General features: G+C 44.3%; 2 protein-coding genes and 1 pseudogene across 11 annotated transcripts in view; 1 reads left to right on the top strand and 2 right to left on the bottom strand.

Annotated features, from left to right (window-relative positions):
* CSNK1A1 (casein kinase 1 alpha 1) overlaps positions 1-10,439 on the bottom strand; it is a 59,117-nt gene extending 48,678 nt beyond the window's left edge. For all 9 annotated transcript variants that reach the window (XM_033180545.1, XM_033180548.1, XM_033180547.1 and 6 more), the window contains exons 1-2: positions 9,711-10,439; positions 8,940-9,046 (exon numbers count right to left, since the gene is read on the bottom strand). In XM_033180545.1, coding sequence (XP_033036436.1) covers positions 8,940-9,046; positions 9,711-9,833 — 230 coding nt within the window. In that variant the 5' untranslated portion in view covers positions 9,834-10,439. The remainder of the gene's footprint in view (positions 1-8,939; positions 9,047-9,710) is intronic.
* A 93-nt stretch (positions 10,440-10,532) lies between these two features.
* ARHGEF37 (Rho guanine nucleotide exchange factor 37) overlaps positions 10,533-18,833 on the top strand; it is an 85,085-nt gene continuing 76,784 nt past the window's right edge. The window contains exons 1-2 of one of the 2 annotated variants that reach the window (XM_033180537.1): positions 10,533-10,641; positions 10,896-11,151. The gene's annotated coding sequence lies outside the window, so the exon portion shown is untranslated. Of the gene's footprint in view, positions 11,152-18,833 lie in introns of both variants that reach the window. The other variant, XM_033180536.1, reaches the window with a different exon arrangement.
* LOC117066105 lies at positions 15,118-16,632 on the bottom strand (annotated as a pseudogene).

Here is an 18,833-nt window from a genome sequence, read left to right on the forward strand (position 1 = left end):
TCCCACTAAAACATGCATTAGTTTATGCTATGTTAGTACTGGTCAACCGATTTTCTTTCTTCTTCTTTTTTTTTTTTTGAGATGGAGTCTCCGTCTGTCACCCAGGCTAGAGCGCGGTGGCGTGATCTTGGCTCACAGAAGCCTCCATCTCCTGGGATCAAGTGGTTCTCCTGCCTCAGCCTCCCAGGTAGCTGGGATTACAGGCACCTGCCACCATGGCCAGCTAATTTTTGTATTTTTAGTAGAGATGGGATTTCACCATGTTGGCCAGGCTGGTGTCGAACTCCTGACTTAAAGTGATCCACCCGCCTTGGCCTCCCAAAGTGCTGGGATTACAGGTGTGGCGTGAGCTACCACACCTGGCCAGTCAACCAAAATTTTAAGGCCACCTGAGATTGAAATTAGAAGCAAAAACAGTAACAAAATAAAGCATCATTTTACCTGTGTTCATACACTGAACACCAAGTTAAATGATGAAAGTTATGAAGACACTCATATAAGCTCAGAAAAACTTATGTTAAACTCAAGGACTAACTTTGTAACATTTGTTCCAAATTCTAACTTTTCACTTTACAGAATTCTTGACAGCAAAAATCCCTGGTAAACAGTGACAGATCATGAGAAAACCAAGACTTAATGATATTTTAGGTACAACTTAAATATACTTTAAAACAAAATGATCCAGCCCGGTGCGGTGGCTCACACCTGTAATCCCTGCACTTTGGGAGGCCGAGGCAGGTGGATCACTTGAGGTCAGGAGTTCGAGACCAGCCTGGCCAATACGGTGAAACTTCATCTCTACTAAAAATACAAAAAAAATTAGTCAGGCATGGTGGTATATGCCTGTAGTCCTAGCTACTCAGGAGGCTGAGGCAGAAGAATCACTTGAACCCGGGAAGTGGAGGTTGTAGTAAGCCAAGATCACACCATTGCACTCCAGTCTGGGCAACGGAGTGAGACTCGGTCTCAAAAAAATAAAAGATCTAGCTCCAGAAATGACTAAAGCCAAGGGTACTTGATCCCTGGGACACTGATCGGTATCCAGTATAGAAGCAAAGTGAAACTTCATCTGTATTTCCAGCCACTCCCCAATGCTGGCATTACCGCCTGAGCTCCGCCTCCTGTCAGATCAACAGCAGAATTAGATTCTCATAGGAGTGCAAACCCTGCTGTGAACTGCAGGGATCTAGGCTGTACATTCCTTATGAGAATCTAATGCCTGATGATCTGTTACTGTCTCCCATGACTCCCAGATGGAAGCATTTAGTTGCAGGAAAGCAAGCCCAGGGCTCCCACTGATTCTACATTAAGGTGAGTTGTATAATTATTTCATTATATGTTACAATATAATAATAATATTAATCAAGTGCACAATAAATGTAATGCACTTGAATCCTCTCAAAATCATTCCCACCCCCACCCCACGCCCTACTAGTTCTGGTCTGTGGAAAAACTGTCTTCCACAAAACCTGTCCCTGGTGCCAAAAAGGCTGGGGACCACTGACTAAAGCCAAGGAATAACCCACATACTTTACATGGGTTCCAGTATTTACTCCAAAATGAGATACAAATATATATATATATATATATACACACACACACATTTTTTTTTTTTTTTGAGACAGAGTCTTGCTCTGTCACCCAGGCTGGAGTGAAGTGGCGTGATCTCAGCTCACTGCAACCTCCTCCTCCCGGGCTCAAGCAGTTCTCCTGACTCAGCCTCCCAAGTAGCCGGGACTACAGGTGCACACCACCATGCTTGGCTAATTTTTATATTTCAGTAGAGCTAGGGTTTCACCATGTGGACCAGCCTGGTTTCGAACTCCTGATCTCAGGTGATCCACCTGTCTCAGCCTCCCAAAGTGCTGGGATTACAGGTGGGAACGACCATGCTTTGCCACAAATTAATAATTTCTAACAAGATTTTATCCTGCAATCCACAGATTCAAAAGGGAGAGTAAGAACTCCCTGAATCATAAGCATCTAATTAAATACAAATAGGTTACTTCTATTTACATAAGAGCTCTTCAGCTTCTCTATGAGGCAAAATGCCAACAAGTGAAGAAGTACAGGATGGCTCTCCAGCATCAAATGGAACAATATGGAAGGTGTGAACAGGCATGATTTGGGCTTGACATAAAGGCGATAATGATTCTCAGGAGAACTGGAAGTTAGGACACTCTAGTAACTCCCCTGAGATTCAACAGTCTAATTTGTATTAGTAGGAATAGGGCTATATACATCTTAACATTTTGTCCAGCTTAAAATGCTACCTAGCATTATTACATTATCTCATAAGCCAGTATAAAGCAGCTCCATGAATTCAGTTTTCCTTCGAGTTAAAAAGCACATTTCTCATGATCTGTGATGTATGTTTTCCTGTTTTTTTTTTTTTTAAGTCCAAGCTAAGCATGGATACTGTAATATATCTTAATGAAGACATACCCAAAGCAGCATCATCTGTTCTCTGGTAACAGCCATTATGTTATTCACAGGATATATGCTCAGTGCCAAAGATAAGATTAAGCTGCTTTTAAAAGTGAAGAGTAAGGATTAACTAGTGCTTTATAAATACATTCTAAAACATTTGACCTTCAGACACAGAGGGCAAAAATAGTGATTAAAAAACACTAGGCAGCTGGGAGAGGAGGCATTCATCTGCAGTCCCAGCTACTCAGGAGGCTGAGGGGCAGGAGGATCATTTGAGTCCAGGAGTTTGAGGCTGTAGTGTGCTATTATCATGCTTCTGAATAGCCACTACCTCTGCCTGGGTGACAGAGCAAGAACCTGCCGCTAAAAATAAAAATAATAAAAGATGAAAGAAAAATAGGAAAAACAAGAAAGGAAGGCAGTAGTAGACACAATATCAAACTGCTGGAATGCTTTCTTTCTAGCTACTATCCTTTGAAAATAGGTCTTAAAATTCCAGGACTAAAAGGCCTTAGGATCAATGAGGCCAGTGACACTTTTAAGTAGGGAACCCTTGTTCAAACAAAACCCCACCCAAAAGCTCAGTATGCAAAGGCAAATGGAAATGAGTATTTAGCTGGCAAAAGAAGCCCTAAATCTTTCTGTTCAGCACCCTCCTTTTCATTTAGAACAATCCTTTTTTTATTTCTAAATGAGGAAACAGATGGGCTCACACAGATTAAGGAACTGACTGACTGTAGATCACCCAGTCAATACCACATGGCAGATCTACAGCTCAAACCTCCAAAACCTATCTAGATAAGAATTTTTCGGTATGTCATAATTATTTATTGGGTTGCTGCACAGTTGCTGATGCCTATAATCCCAGCGCTTTGGGGGGCCGAGGCAGGAGGAGCACTTGAGCTCAGGAGTACAAGACCAGCCTGGGCAATATAGCAAGAGCCCATCTATATGAAAATAATAATAAATTTTTTAAATTGTTCATTTGGAGAACTTATTAATTCAATCGAGAATGGAACACACAAAAAAAGGTTTTAACAGAAACTCAATACAGCTGACCCTTGAACAAAAGGGGCTTGAAATGCACAGGTCCACTTATACACAGGTTTTTTTCTGCCTCTGCTACCCAAACAAGATCAACCCCTCTTCTTCCTCCTCAGCCCAAAATATATATATATGTGTGTGTGTGTGTATGTATACATATATATATATATACATATATATATATAGTTATTGACCATTCATGTTATTGGTAAAGCTACCAGTGAACAGTAAGCTACTAGTAATTAAGTTTTTGGGGAGTCAAAAGTGGTCCATGCCTGTAATCCCAGCACTCTGGCAGGCCAAGGTGGGTGGATCATCTGAGGTCAGAAGTTTGAGACTAGCCTGGCCATCACAGTGAAACCCCGTCTTCACTAAAAATACAAAACTTAGCTGAGTGTGGCGGCGTGCCTGTAATCCCATGAACCTGGGAGGCAGAGGTTGCAGTGAGTCAAGATCACACCATTGCACTCCAGCCTCGGGACAGAGCAAGATTCCATCTCAAAAAAAAAAAAAAAAAAAAGTTATACTTGGATTCCTGACTGCAGGGCATAGTGGGAGTGGGTTGGGGTTCAGTGCCCCTAACCCTAGCATTGTTCAAGAGTCAACTGTAATTTTAAGTGAGCTCTCACATATTAATTCACAAAGTCCAAGGATTTTCTTTTTTTTTTTTTCTCCTGCCTCAGGTTTATTTGTACAAATAGCACAGGAGGACCCCAGTCCCATGAAGACGGCAGCCCTGGGCTCGCACCAGTCCTTCTGTCCTCACATTGGCAGACAGAGATATCTACTCTGAAGCCTTTGTAGGGGCCTGGGAGCCTTTGGGAGCCTGAGCTGGAACTGAAGCTGGAGCTGCAGACTGGGCCTTGGTTGATCCTTGGCCTTGGCTGGCATAGCCTGAGCCCCTTGGCAATATGGACACAAGCACGCTTCCCAAGCTTGGGTGGGCAATGTAGGCAAGTCAATTGAGTTTGCAGCTGACACCCTTTATCTTGGGCTTAATCTCCTTGGGCTTTACGAGGGTCTTGTTAGCCTCAGCACATGCACTTATGGCCTTGGCATTGTTGGCCTATATCTTCTTTAGGCCCTTCTTGTGCTTCTTGGCAAACAAAGTGCATGTTCTTCAGGAACCTGGGGTCCACCATTTCTATGCCATTTTTGGGACTGCTCGTGTGTGGTGTGGTTCTTGGACTTGGCCATGTCTGTACCTTAAGCCGTGGCTCCCAAAGTGCCTAGAACCGGAAGTTTCTTTTCTTAAAATATCAAGAAAATGGATACCATTCTCTCACCCTTGCTTTTTTTTTTTGATACGGAGTCACATTCTGTAGCCCAGGCTGGAGTGCAATGGCATGATCCTGGCTCACTGCAACCTCCACCTCCCATGTTCAAGCAATTCTCCTGCCTCAGCCTCCTGAGTAGCTGGCACTAATGGCGCACGCCGCCACACCAGGCTAATTTTTTTTTTTTGTATTTTAGTAGGGACAGGGTTTCACCTGTCTCTACTGCCCAGGCTGGTCTCGAACTCCTGAGCTCAGGCAATCTGCCCACCTCGGCCTCCAAGGTGCTAAGATTACAGGCGTGAGCCATAGCGCCCAGTTTATCCTTGCTCTTCACTGTGGATGCTATGCTTCTTAACAATAGGTCTCTCAAATTACACAGGAAGGACCTGATTAAGCAGGTCATCTATGCAGGCCAGGTAATTTTCAGTCTCTGTTGTAAGATATACCAAAGTATCTTTAAAGCAAATCCTGGCTGGGTGCGGTGGCTCATGCTTGTAATCCCAGCACTTTGGGAGGCCAAGGCGAGCAGATCATGAGGTCAAGGGATAGAGACCATCCTGGCCAACATGGTAAAGCCCTGTCTCTATTAATAATACAAAAATTAGCTGGGCGTGGTAGCATGTGCCTGTAGTCCCAACTACTCAGGAGGCTGAGGCAGGAGAATCGCTTGAACCCAGGAGGTGGAGGTTGCAGTGAGCCGAGACTGTACCACTGCACTCCAGCGTGGTGACAGAGTGAGACTCCATGTCAAAAAAAAGCAAATCCTACAGGGAGTTCTGTAACATTGAACAAATTTGTATATGAAGGATAAAGGCAGCAAAATTTAATTTTTTAAAATTAGTGACAACACTTCTAAAACAATAGATAACACATAACTTTTATCTAGCTAACACTAAATAGTCAACTTAATTCAATACTTACCAAGTAAATATTTATTAAATACACACCATGCATAGGTGATACGGAAATAGTGGGGAACAAACTGAGGGGGATGGGAAGATGTTGCTATCCAAATAAAGAACGTTTACGTAAATCTTTATCCTTTTCGATTCAATGGAAACAGTTTTTTCTGTTGTTTTTTTTTTTACATTTCACTTTAAAACCAATGAACCACTTTTGTTTCCATATACCTGACCCTATCACTCCTAAAGCAAATTTACCCTTTCCATACTCTCATCTAATTACTGTGTTCTGCCTTAGAGACTACACCCAGAAGCCACACTCTGTTCTTGGATGCCTTACCAAACCAGTTCACCAAGCTTTCTTCCTTAGAGCCAGATCCTGAAATCCCATCTCCTCTCTCAGGAAGCCTTAACTTGAAAGCCAGGTTAATCTGTTTAGCCCCACCCACAGGCAGCTTAAAACTACCATAACTCTCTCTGCACTCACCACCTTATAATAGGCACCTATTACCATAATTCTGCTCAGAAGTTAATTTATTCATGTGCTTATTCAGTACATTACTCATTGCCCTTATGGGTCTGTATCAGGTCTTAAATAAAAGCTACCAGATAAAAGGACATGTACTGTACTTGGGTTTAGCACTGAAAATGACAATGCTTAATGCTTTTTGAAAATGATTTCAAATACATTAAATTTAACCTGATTTGTGAAATTTATAAAATCTCCCAACATGGACGAATCTCAAAAACATTATGTTAAATGAAAAGTGCCAGACACAAATGACCTCTTTTTGTATGATTCCATTTATATGAAATTCTAGGAAAAACTATAGCGATGGAAAGCAAATCAGGAGTGAGGGGCCTTAATTTCCCACATAGGAGGTTTTTTTTTAAAGGCAAGAATGATTTAAAAACCTCAAATCTATATCCTCTCAGATTTCACATTAATATTCACCTCATAAAAGAAATTTGGAATTTTCTTCCAAAAGATTTACTTGCTCATTTACAACCAATAGCACATTTTAGCATTCAATTCTCCATTCAAACTGTAAATCAGCATTGGAACTTTGTTTCTTTTTGTATGTGTGTGTGTTTTTTTTGATGGAGTCTCGCTTTGTCGCCAGGCTGGAGTGCGGTGGCGCCATCTCGGCTCATGGCAACCTCCAACTCCCAGGTTCAAGCTATTCTCCTGCTTCAGCCTCCCGAGTAGCTGGGATTACAGGCACATGCCAGCATGCCCAGCTAATTTTTGTATCTTTAGTAGAGATGGGGTTTCACCATGTTGGCCAGGCTGGTGTTGAACTCCTGACTTCAAGTGACCCACCTGCCTTGGCCTCCTAAAGTGCTTGGATTACAGGCATGAGCCATCATGCCCCACTGGAACTTTTTTTAAGGACAGTTTTATTTGGGTTGGTTCCATGTAAAGACTATGCAACCCAGTCCTTAACTCAAGATACAAAAAATACAAACTGGAATAGAAAAAGGGGCTACAGGCCGGGCCTAGTGGCTCACGCCTATAATCCCAGCACTTTGGGAGGCCGAGGCAGGTGGACCAACTGAAGTCAGGAGTTGGAGACCAGCATGGCCAACATGGCAAAACCTTGTCTCTACTAAAACTCAAAAATTAGCCTGGCATAGTAGTGCAAGCCTATAATTCCAGCTACTTGGGAGGCTGAGGCAGGAGGATCACTTGAACCTGGGAGGCAGAGGCTGCAGTTAGCCAAGGTTGCGCCACTGCACTCCAGCCTGGGCAACAGAGTAAGACTTCGTTTCAAAAGAAAAAAAAGCCGGGCACGGTGGCTCATGCCTGTAATCCCAGCACTTTGGGAGGCCGAGGCAGGTGGATCACCTGAGGTCAGGGGTTCGAGTACAGCCTGGCCAACATGGTGAAACTAAAATACAAAAATTAGCTGGGTGTGGTGGCGGGCGCCTGTAATCCCAGCTACTCAGGAGGCTGAGGCACTAGAATCGCTTGAACCCAGGAGGCAGAGGTTGCAGTGAGCCAAGATCGTGCCATTCACTGCACTCCAGCCTGATCGACAAGAGCGAAAACTCAGTCTCAAAAAAAAAAAAAAAGTCTCCAGTAAACAGTAAATACCATTCTCAGCTATTCTGAATATTTTTGCAAATGTTATTTTAGATTATTGCTGGAAAGCAGCTTGGTTTTAAACTATATTTTAGTCTCCATTCCATGAAGAGGCTCTTTAATCCCAAAAGTTAAAACATTACTCTAAAACCCTCCAAAGTAAAGCTAACCATCTGACAGAACAATGTCTTTCTATCTCGTCATCTTTTATACTCGTTACTGCTATTTGCACTCACCAATATGCCACACCAACAAAGGCCGCAATTTCTCTGATATTAAGATTTACTGACAAACTCAACAGGTTAAAATTACTTATCAAAGTGTGGCTACGTGATTAAGATTTCTTTTAATACAATTGATTTGAGTAAATTTTAACATAGTTGGTGCTGCTCAAACTGCCTTTGCCACTACCTATACAAATTTAGTCCCGACTGAAATGTGCCAAACATGACCATTCACGAAAGGAAAGAGTAATTAACACTTTTAAAAGAACCACAAAGGATTTTACATAGTATAATTCAACAATTTCGTGTCACATCTGCTGCAGAGATCACAAACATTGTCACTATGCCATCTCCTTCCTCGAACCCCCACACCGCCTCCTGCAGCTTTATTCTTGGCTTTTCAAAGGTTTAATCCACTCGGGGCTGCTAAAGGAGGAATCAAGGAAGCATAATTTGTGAACCCAAGCTGAGAAAAGGGCAGGAATATGGGGTTGAGTCACGTCGTTCCGCCATTTTCTAAGCGGAGGAGGAAGACATGTTGGAACAAAAACACAACAAAAGAGCAGCCATTTCCCAAGCCAGCTCCAATAGCAACTCGAACTGACACTGCCGGGTCGCTTCAGCACCTTCAAATCCACTTCACTGGACAAACCTAAGAACATCAGACGTGCCGCCGTAAAAAAGGCAGCAGCTAACCCTTCCGCGTAGGGATCAAAGATGACCCGCACGCATAACTGCAAACGAAAGCTTCGGCAAGAGAATGACGGAAGCGAAATGGAGCAGTGTAATACAATGAAATAAGGTGGCAAACTGAAATTTACTCAGTGATTCTGATGACTTACAGGAAACCACCAGCTACAGAGAACCCAGGTAACTAAAACAAGACCCGGATTCAGCTGGTCTCATTACCTGCTTCTACCCACTTCCTCATTCCGTGCTTCCCTCAGCGGATCGCCTACATGCACGGGGTTCTTACCGTATGTGGGGGATGCCAACCCCACCTTGAAGAATCTTATAGAGCTTGCTCTCGTACAGCAACTGGGGATGCCTGGCCTTCTGAGATTCTAGCTTCACTGCCACTTCCTGCAGGGGAAAGAGGGGATGATGGCATCAACATCCCTACGGATTCAATGTCACTTAGGAAAGGAGAGAGACATTAGCAAAACTCCAAGTCGCGACTACAAGGAAGAAGTGAAAAGCTGGAAAGAGAAAGCTCTCTGTAATTATAAAACGAGGCAACTAGCCTCAAAGGCCTCTTCAGGGGGTAGTGACGAAATCCGTACGTCCTCTAAAGTGCAGGAAAATGATTCATCCAGAAAAAAGAGGCAACCTCTGAACGTAGTGAGAGGTTTTTAAGGAACTAGGCGATCGGAAACTGTTCTAATTGGAACAAGAGGCCCAGTAGGATTAAAAATTTAAAAAAAGAAAAGAAAAGCATGGGAATCACAGAAAGAGGATTTTGCCGTTTCCACCTTAAAAGTCGGTTTAAAAAAAAAGCTCGATGAAGGGACATTTATGGGATGTGTTTAACAAGCTGGGAAACTAGTTCCCCCAACCTTTCCTATCGGGTTCTTGACCCTTATAGGGAGAGCGGGCGAGGATCGTTAAGCCAGGAAAACTAGCTCCCTGGACTCCGTGGCGAGTGCGTGCGGTGAGGAGAGGCCCGAGCACTTTGGGGGTGCGCGGTGGTGGTGGGGGGAATGAAGAAAAGTGCAGCGTTATCGTGAACCCCACCCCAGGTGATTACCTCGCCGTTGGTGATGTTGATCGCCAGATAGATGTCCCCAAAGGAGCCAGACCCGATCTTCCGTACCAGTTTATATTTCCCTCCGACAATGAATTCGGCCTTAGAGCCGCTGCTACTCGCCATCCTGAGAGACGAAGATGGAGGCTGGGGCCAAGCCCCGACACCTCTGGGAAGACAACGGAGGCCTCTGGGGCTCCTACACTGGGCAAGGCTAAGGAGGAAGGCGGCAGGAAACAGAACACGGAGGCCTTTACCGGCGTTCGGGGCCCAGAATCAGCCGAGGGGAACCTGATCACCGCCGCTCAGTCAGGTTTCTTTTTGCCAGGCCGCAGTTTGTGAAAGGCTTCTCGCGGTTACCAGGCTGGGCCACTTGTTTCTCGGCGGCCGCCGCTGCCTCGCTTGCGCGGCGACGTCGCGGGCTGGAAAAGGGGCGCGGTGAGCTAGGGCGGCGATACCGCTACTACCACTGCCGCCGGCTCCGGCCCAGAGGGACCCCTGTCACTCCGCCGACGCCGCCATCTTGTTACTCCAGCTCCAGCCAACACAAAATGCCCCCAGTCCCCGGGAGCCGCTTCTTCACGGCGCAGAGCACTCTGGGAAAGGGATCTGGGGCGCTCGCTCCGAAGGATGGGCAGCGAGAGGGCGGAACCGGATCCGTGAGAGTCGCGGCCCACGCTCCGAGCGTCACCCTGTCACCGCCCAGTAGCGCATGAGCGCTGCAACTCCTGCTGACTGCGCAGGCGTGCCGCGTCCTGCCTCACCCCGCCCCGGGTTTTCTTCCACTTCCGGTCGGCGGCGGCTCAGCCGGTGTTACCTGTTACTCGCCTCGGACCCGCCGGGTCTCTGGAAGGCTGAGTGGCCCCAGGCCTCGATGTTGGCAGGAGTCACCTTCATGTTTCGTGTCAGATGAAAGCTTCAGGCCTCCTTAGGAGTTGGGTATTGACCTTTACTCTTTGAGGAGGTTTTTAACCTTTGATCTTTCTTCTGGCCGCTCCCCCGGACCGGCCTATTCCAACCCAGTTTCTGTTTGGAAAGAGGCTATCGCCTCTGGTGGAGAGGAAGAGAAAAGCAGCCCGCGTTGAGGAATCGTTCAGGGCTCTCGGTTGTAGCAAAGCCTAGCTAATTACCCTTCATAATTAGAATTTTCTTCTCTACTACGGAGTGTTATAGACCCTCTTTCCACAGGAGGGGAAAAAAGAAAGAAGCCGGAATCCCCCTGCCGTCCTACGTCTTTGCATTATTGCCTCACTACCACTTTTGATCTTCAGAAGAAAACCCCGTGTCTTGTTCATAGTGAAGATTAGGGATAGATGGAATCAACAGAAAATTAATTTAACAAGAGTGAAAAAACTGTTATGCCCCCGAACCCCACCAAAACAACAACAAAGAATCGTATGTTGGTCATGTTGAAAACCGCAGTATTAACCTGAACAGAGTAGAGGTAACTATTACAAAATTTGATTGACAACATTTAAAACTGCACGGAAATTTTTTTCTTTTTTACTAAAAATCGATCAGAGAATCAAATCTTGACCATGTTTTATATTACAAAATTTGACCTGGGGGAAAATTGGGTTGAATAATAACAATGTTCACAAAAGAAAGCTCCATGGTTTATGCTATCATCTTAAGTCAGACCTCAGTCGTAAAAATTTAAGCAAAGCCTATCCAAAATAAAATTTAATTAAAATAGAAATGAGGGCCGGGCGCAGTGGCTCACGCTTGTAATCCCACCACTTTGGGAGGCCGGGGCGGGCAGATCACTTGAGGTCAGTTTGTTCGAGACCAGCCTGGCCAACATGGTGAAACCCTTATCTACTAAACATACAAAAATTAGCCTGGTGTGATGACGTACACTTGTAACCCCAGCTACTCGGAAGCGGAGGTTGCGGTGAGACTACGTCACGCTACTGCACTCCAGCCTGGGCAACAGAGAGACCCTCTCTCAAGAAAATAATTAATTAAATAGAAATGGAAGAAAAATGTGAAGAATTTTAACTGCAACTTTGAAAGGTGATCAAGTAATTAAGGTTAGTAATAGGTTTCATCTCGGAAGATAACTGAAGAGAGAGGGGAAGAGACTTCCCCTAAAGTTTAGCATGAAGTTTTAAGGTACAACCAACACCCAGGGTGCCCAACTCCCAAATCACCACTATTAGACATCATTCTCCTTTGGTGACTCTAAAGCATGTTTTGACTAAGTTAGGAGTCTTCTAAAGCATGTTTTGACTAAGAAAGGAGTCTTCTAAATGTACCAAAGAGCAATTTCTGGCTCCTAGATCAGATGCATTCACTAAAAATATCAAAAGTGTAGAATAAAAATTGTAGACCTTGAGGGAAATATAGAGATCACCTAGTTAATCTGCTGTTAAATTCTGGTCTAAAACGCAGCCGGGTGCGGTGGCTCACACCTGTAATCCCAGCACTTTGGGAGGCCAGAGGCGAGTGGATCACCTGAGGTCAGGAGTTGGAGACCATTCTGGGCAGCATGGTGAAACCCCATCTCTACTAAAAATACAAAAACTAGCTGCGCGTGGTGGCGTGTGCCTGTAGTCCCAGCTACTCAGGAGGCTGAGGCAGGAGAATCGCTTGAACCCGGGAGACGGAGATTGCAGTGAGCCGAGATGGTGCCCCTGCACTCCAGCCTGGAGACAGAGCGAAACTCCATCTAAAAATTAATTAATTAATTCTGGTCTTTAAAAAAAAAAAAAAAGGCCGGGCGCGGTGGCTCAAGCCTGTAATCCCAGCACTTTGGGAGGCCGAGACGGGCGGATCACGAGGTCAGGAGATCGAGACCATCCTGGCTAACACGGTGAAACCCCGTCTCTACTAAAAAAAAAAAAAAACTAGCCGGGCGAGGTGGCGGGCGCCTGTAGTCCCAGCTACTCGGGAGGCTGAGGCAGGAGAATGGTGTAAACCCGGGAGGCGGAGCTTGCAGTGAGCTGAGATCTGGCCACTGCACTCCAGCCTGGGCGACAGAGCGAGACTCCGTCTCAACAACAACAAGAAAAAGCCAAGTTTAAGCATCTTGAATTTTCCAGAGATCACTCCTATTCTGCTAATTTTCTCACACACATCCAACGTTTAATGGATTCCTCAGCTTGAGGAGTTCTCCATAAGGGGATGAGGTATACGTTTAGAATCATATTTTGGTGTTGTGATAAAAATGCTCAATGAAGCCGGGGGCGGAGTGAGGGTGGGCATGGAGTGATCTAAATTAGTGATTCCCAAAGGTGTGTGTATGGACAGGTGCAAGTCGCTAACAGAGTTTTCCATGAGGATGTGAGAAAAGTAAGCAATACATTTTTCATATATTTATCTGATTTCACATTATATTTCATTCTGAGATTTAGTCTTTTCACATATGTGTCATTAAAATGCTCTTTTATGAAATGGTGCCGATGGTAGGTGGTTTTGGTTTTTTGAATATTCTTGCTTGGTTAAAAGTTGAGCCCGGGTGAGGTGGCTCACACCTGTAATCCTAGCACTTTGGGAGGCCGAGGCAGGCGGATCACAAGGTCAGGAGTTCAAGAACAGCTTGGCCAATATGGTGAAACCCTGTCTCTACTAAAAAATACAAAAATTAGCCGGGCGTGGTGGCGGGCGCCTGTAGTCCCAGCTACTCGGGAGGCTGAGGCAGGAGAATCGCTTGAACCGGAGAGGTGAAAGTTGCAGTGACTGAGATCGTGCCACTGCACTCCAGCCTGGGCTACAGAGTGAGACTCTGTCTCAAAAAAAAAAAAAAAGAAAGGAGTCTTCTAAATGTACCAAAGAGCAATTTCTGGCTCCTAGATCAGATGCATTCACTAAAAATATCAAAAGTGTAGAATAAAAATTGTAGACCTTGAGGGAAATATAGAGATCACCTAGTTCAATAATAATAATTGTATTTTTTTAATGCTTTGCAATTTACTTATGTGTCAAAGTCTCACTCTGTCACCCAGGCTGGAGTACAATGGCACCACCATAGCTCACTGTAGTCTGGACCTCCTGGGCTCAAGCAATCCCCCTGCTTCAAGCTTCCCCAGTAGCTAGGACTATAGGCAGGCACCACCATGCCTGGCTAATGTCTTTTTTTTTTTTTTTTTTTTAACTTTTTGTAGAAATAGTGTCTTGCCTTGTTGCCCAGGCTGGTCTTGAACTGCTGGACTCAAGTGATCCTCATGCCTCATCCTCCCAAACTGCTAGGATTACAGGCATGAACCACTGTACCCAGCCTGCAATTTAGAGTACTTTCACACGTGTCATTTGTGCCCCAGTAAGACAAAGTTACTTGCCCAAAATCATAGATATCTTAGTGGCAATGACAGGACTAGAGCCACAACTACTACCAAAAGAAAGAGGAAAGGGAAAGAGTAGAACACAAATTTGAACAATCTTGTCCCAGGGATTACTTCTGTGTTCGCAGGGAATTCGAGATGAATTTTATTAACTTTTTTTTCTTGGCTGGATGTGGTGACTCATGCCTGTAATCCCTGCACTTTGGGAGGCTGAGATAGGAGGATCTTGTGAGACCAGGAGTTCAAAACCAGCCTGAGCAACATAGACCCCATCTCTACAAAAGTGTTTTTAAATAATAAAAACAAAAACTGTTTTTTTAAGCCACAGTGTTTACTCAAGGAACGGTCACTGGTAGCCAGTACATGCTTCGAGTAAAATGATAGAGACAAGCACAAGAAGTCTAGATGGATGCTAAAAACAGAAGGGTAGCCTGCCAATCTCTAGAATTGTTTAGTGTAAGTAAGTAGAAAAATGGAATGCCTCAGAAATGTCCGTGTCCCAAGTGTTGTTTATTTTATTTATTTATTTATTTTTTTGAGATGGAGTCTCACTCTGTCGCCCAGGCTGGAGTGCAGTGGCACAATCTCAGCTCACTGCAACCTCTGCCTCCTGGGTACAAGTGATTCTCCTGCCTCAACCTCTTGAGTAGCTGGGATTACAGGCATGTGCGACCATGCCCAGCTAATTTTTGTATTTCTTTCTTTTTATTTTTTTTTTGAGATGGAGTCTCGCTCTTGTTGTCCAGCCTGGAGTGCAATGGCGCGATTTTGCCTCACTGCAACCTCTGCCTCCCAGGTTCAAGCAATTCTGCCTCAGCCTCCCAAGTAGCTGGGATTACAGGCATGCACCACCACACCCAGCTAATTTTGTATTTTTAGTAGAGATGGGGTTTCACCATGTTGACCAGGCTGGTTTCAAACCTCTGACCTCAGGTGATCCACCCGCCTCAGCCTCCCACAGTGCTGGGATTACAGTCATGAGCCACTGTGCCCGGCTGTAATTTTGTATTTTTAGTAGGGATGGGGTTTCTCCATGTTGGCCAGGCTAGTCTCAAACTCCTGACCTCAGATTATCCGCCTGCCTCAGCCTCCCAAAATGCTGGGATTACAGGTGTGAGCCACCAGCGTCAGGTGTTAAGTCTTACATAGTCCTGTGCATAATCAGCATAAGGGAATTCACGGAGTGATTGAAAACATGAAGACATTAGAAATACGCAGTTGTGTCAGAGCGATAATGCATTCAGCCTGTTTTTCAGTCTTGGATAGTGATGCCATTTCTGTCCCTTTCTTTAATCAGTCCCTGTTCTCCCCCTCTGCATTGTCCATGGGGTTTTGTGAAAGTGGATTGCTGTATCTATGACAGTGTTTTGCGGTGGGCAGGTCTGTGCAAAAGTACCCCAAAGTCTGAGGAAGTTGGGATGCTGAAGAAAGAAGCTGACAAATACAATATTTTAGAAAGAAACATTTAATAGGAAATTATGAACAGAAGCAATTGAGTTCAAGGAACAGACGCCAAGATGGTAGATCCCCATGCCATTACCCACTAGACCTGGGGCTTATATACCACAGGGAAAGGAGTGGTTCAGATATGAGCTGTAGGACCATTGAAGTGGATAACATCAAAGTTGTTTGACCTAAGAGTAGGATTCACAGTAAATATCTGCTGTTACACAAGGAACAACAGATAAACTGGGAATTTTCAAGGACTTCCTGGAACTGCAGTTAAACCAAAATGGTAGTTTAGTTTCCAAGATGGAGTTGCTTTGTTTGTTTGTTTGTTTATTTATTCTTTTAATTACATTTATTTTAATGCTGAATTTACTCCCATGCCATAAGTTTTTGTTTCTTCTGGGATATCTTTTTTTTTTTTTTTTTTTTGAGACGGAGTCTCCCCGGGCTGGAGTGCAGTGGCCGGATCTCAGCTCACTGCAAGCTCCGCCTCCCGGGTTTACCGCCATTCTCCTGCCTCAGCCTCCCGAGTAGCTGGGACTACAGGCGCCCGCCACCTCGCCCGGCTAGTTTTTTCTATTTTTTAGTAGAGACGGGGTTTCACAGTGTTAGCCAGGATGGTGGGATATCTTTTTCTTCTGGAAACAAAAACCTCCTCTTCTGGTTTCAGAACAATCTGTTCGTTTTCAGCAAGGATCATCTCAATGTGGCAGGGAGAGCTCATGTATGGGTTAATCTGACCATGAGCTCTGTAGGTCCAGCGGCGCATCTTAGGTGCTTTCTTCACTTGGATATGCTCAATGACCAGAGAATCTGCATGTAAACTCTTATGTTCAGCATTACTCTCTGTGTTTTTAAGCATGTGCAACAAAAATTCAGCACTCTTTTTCGGCCACCGACCTTGTGGCCGGCCCCACTGCTTGACCTGGGCACACCTGCCAGCTCCACCATTGTATCTTCGGAATGGTACATACTGTTTCTGTAAAGTGATATCTTTCAGATACTTCGTGGCTTTTCATATATGCATACCCTTGATGGCCTGGGCAGTTTCAAGAGTGTTCTTAAAGTGAACATGAAGATTGGAACCTCTTGATGTGCATGATTTCGTGGGGTTCTCCGGGTCAAGTGAATAGTGAACCATTTTCACAGATTACCTCAGGTCACTTAGGGAAAGAGCTGCTTTATTTATTTATTTATTTGGGACAGGGTCTCGCTCTGTTGCCCTTGCTGGAGTGCAGTGGTATAATCATGGCTCACTGCAGCCTTAATCTCCCAGGCAAGCCTCTGCCTTAACCTCCCGAGTAGATGGGACCACAGGCATGTGCCACTGCACCTGGCCTAACATGGAGTTGCTTTAGCGCCTCATCCAGGAGAAGTTGCTTTAGCTTCCACAGTTAGCAACTTCAAACACATTTGAGACATTCTGCATATATTTCTTACTTTTTATGGCCTCATTAACCATAAATGTATTTCAATTAATGTTATTTTTTGAATCTATGTATTCTTTTGATTCATATAGCTTCTAGATTCTAAAGATTGGTAAGTTCCATATGTTTACTACCCAATGATTTTTTTTTTTTTTTTTTTTTTTGAGACAGTCTCACTCTGTCTCCCAGGCTGGAGTGCAATGGCACGATCTTGGCTTACTGCAACCTCCGTCTCCTGGGTTCAAGCAATTCTCCTGCCTCTGCCTCCCAAGTAGCTGGGATTACAGATGCCTGCCACCATGCCCGGCTAATTATTGTATTTTTAGTAGAAATGGGCAGAGATGGGATTTTGCCATGTTAGCCAGGCTGGTCTCAAACTCCTGACCTCAGATGATCCACCCACCTTGGCCTCCCGAGGTGCTGGGATTACAGGCATAAGCCACTGTGCCTGGCCGTTTTTTTTTGTTTTTTTTTTTAACTTTTTTAGAAATAGAGACGGGGACTGGCCAGGCACCATGGCTCACGCCTATAATCCCAGCACCTTGGGAGGCTGAGTTGGGCGGATCACAAGGTCAGGAGTTCGAGACCAGCCTGACCAACACGGTGAAATCCTGTTTCTACTAAAAATACAAAAATTAGCTGGGCATGGTGGCTTGCACCTATAATCCCAGCTACTCAGGAGGCTGAGACAGGCAAATGGCTTGAACCCAGGAGGCAAAAGTTGTAGTGTTGTAGTGAGCTGAGATCGCGCCACTGCACTCCAGCCTGGGTGACAGAGCAAGACTTGGTCTCAAAAAAAAAAAAAAAAAGAAAAAGAAATACAGACGGGGATCTCACCATATTGTTCAGACTGGTCTTGAATACCTGGGCTCAAGTGATTCTCCCGCCTCGGCCTCCTAAAGTGCTGGGATTACAGGTGTGAGCCACTGCACTCAACCAGACAACCTAATGATCTTTAAAAAAAATGTATATATGTGTGTATATATATTTATATATGTATAAAATATTTACTGTTCTTTTTCTTATAAATGTGACATTTGAAAAATCTAGAAAATTTAGATAAATCAGAAAAAAACATCTCTTAGAGATAATCACCAAATGTTAACATTTTGCTGTATAAAATTCCAGCATTTTTCTATGCATATGTATATATGTGTATGTGTATCACTATATCTGCATATCACACTACTGCATTGTACCCTGGGCAACAGAGCAAGACCCTGTCCCAAAAAATGTAAGTACGTATTTTATTTTTCATTTCTTAAAATTTGCAAAAACTAGCCAGGCGCGGTGGCTTACGCCTGTAATCACAGGACTTTGGGAGGCCGAGGTGGGCAGATCACGAGGTCAAGAGTTCAAGACCAACCTGGCCAACATGGTGAAACCCTGTCTCTACTAAGAACACAAAAATTAGCCAGGCATGGTGGCACGTATCTGTAGTCCCAGCTACCCAGGAGGCTGAGGCAAGAGAATAGCTTGAACCCAGGAGGCAGAGGTTGCAAGTGAGCCAAGATCGCACCACTGCACTCCAGCCTGGGCAACAGAACAAGACTCCGTCCCAGTGGAGGGGCAAAAAAAATTTGCAAAAACTGATTATGGTGTACATTTTGTTTTGAGATCTGTGTTTTTCATGTAATGATTTGTCGGAGACCTGTTTCCATACAACTAATTTTCTGAAATATCATTTTTAATGTCCGTATGTTAGATATGAATCATATTGATGGAACGACATCTAACCAATCCTAGTTGAGTATTCTGGTTGTTTCCAAACTTTTGCTAATATAAACAAAGTAATGCTGTAATGAATATTCCTGTAGCTAAATCTTTGCTGGCATCTAAAATTAATTGCTTAGGGTATATTTCTAGAAATGCTACTCTTCTTAAAGTTCCTTGTATAATAAACAACAATTTCCAATTGTGTTTTGATATAGTTTGTGGTGATTAAACCTGTATTCATGGACTATTTA

The sequence above is a fragment of the Trachypithecus francoisi genome, unplaced genomic scaffold (assembly GCF_009764315.1).
Source record: "Trachypithecus francoisi isolate TF-2019V2 unplaced genomic scaffold, Tfra_2.0 Lachesis_group2, whole genome shotgun sequence".
Taxonomy (NCBI): Eukaryota; Metazoa; Chordata; class Mammalia; order Primates; family Cercopithecidae; genus Trachypithecus; species Trachypithecus francoisi.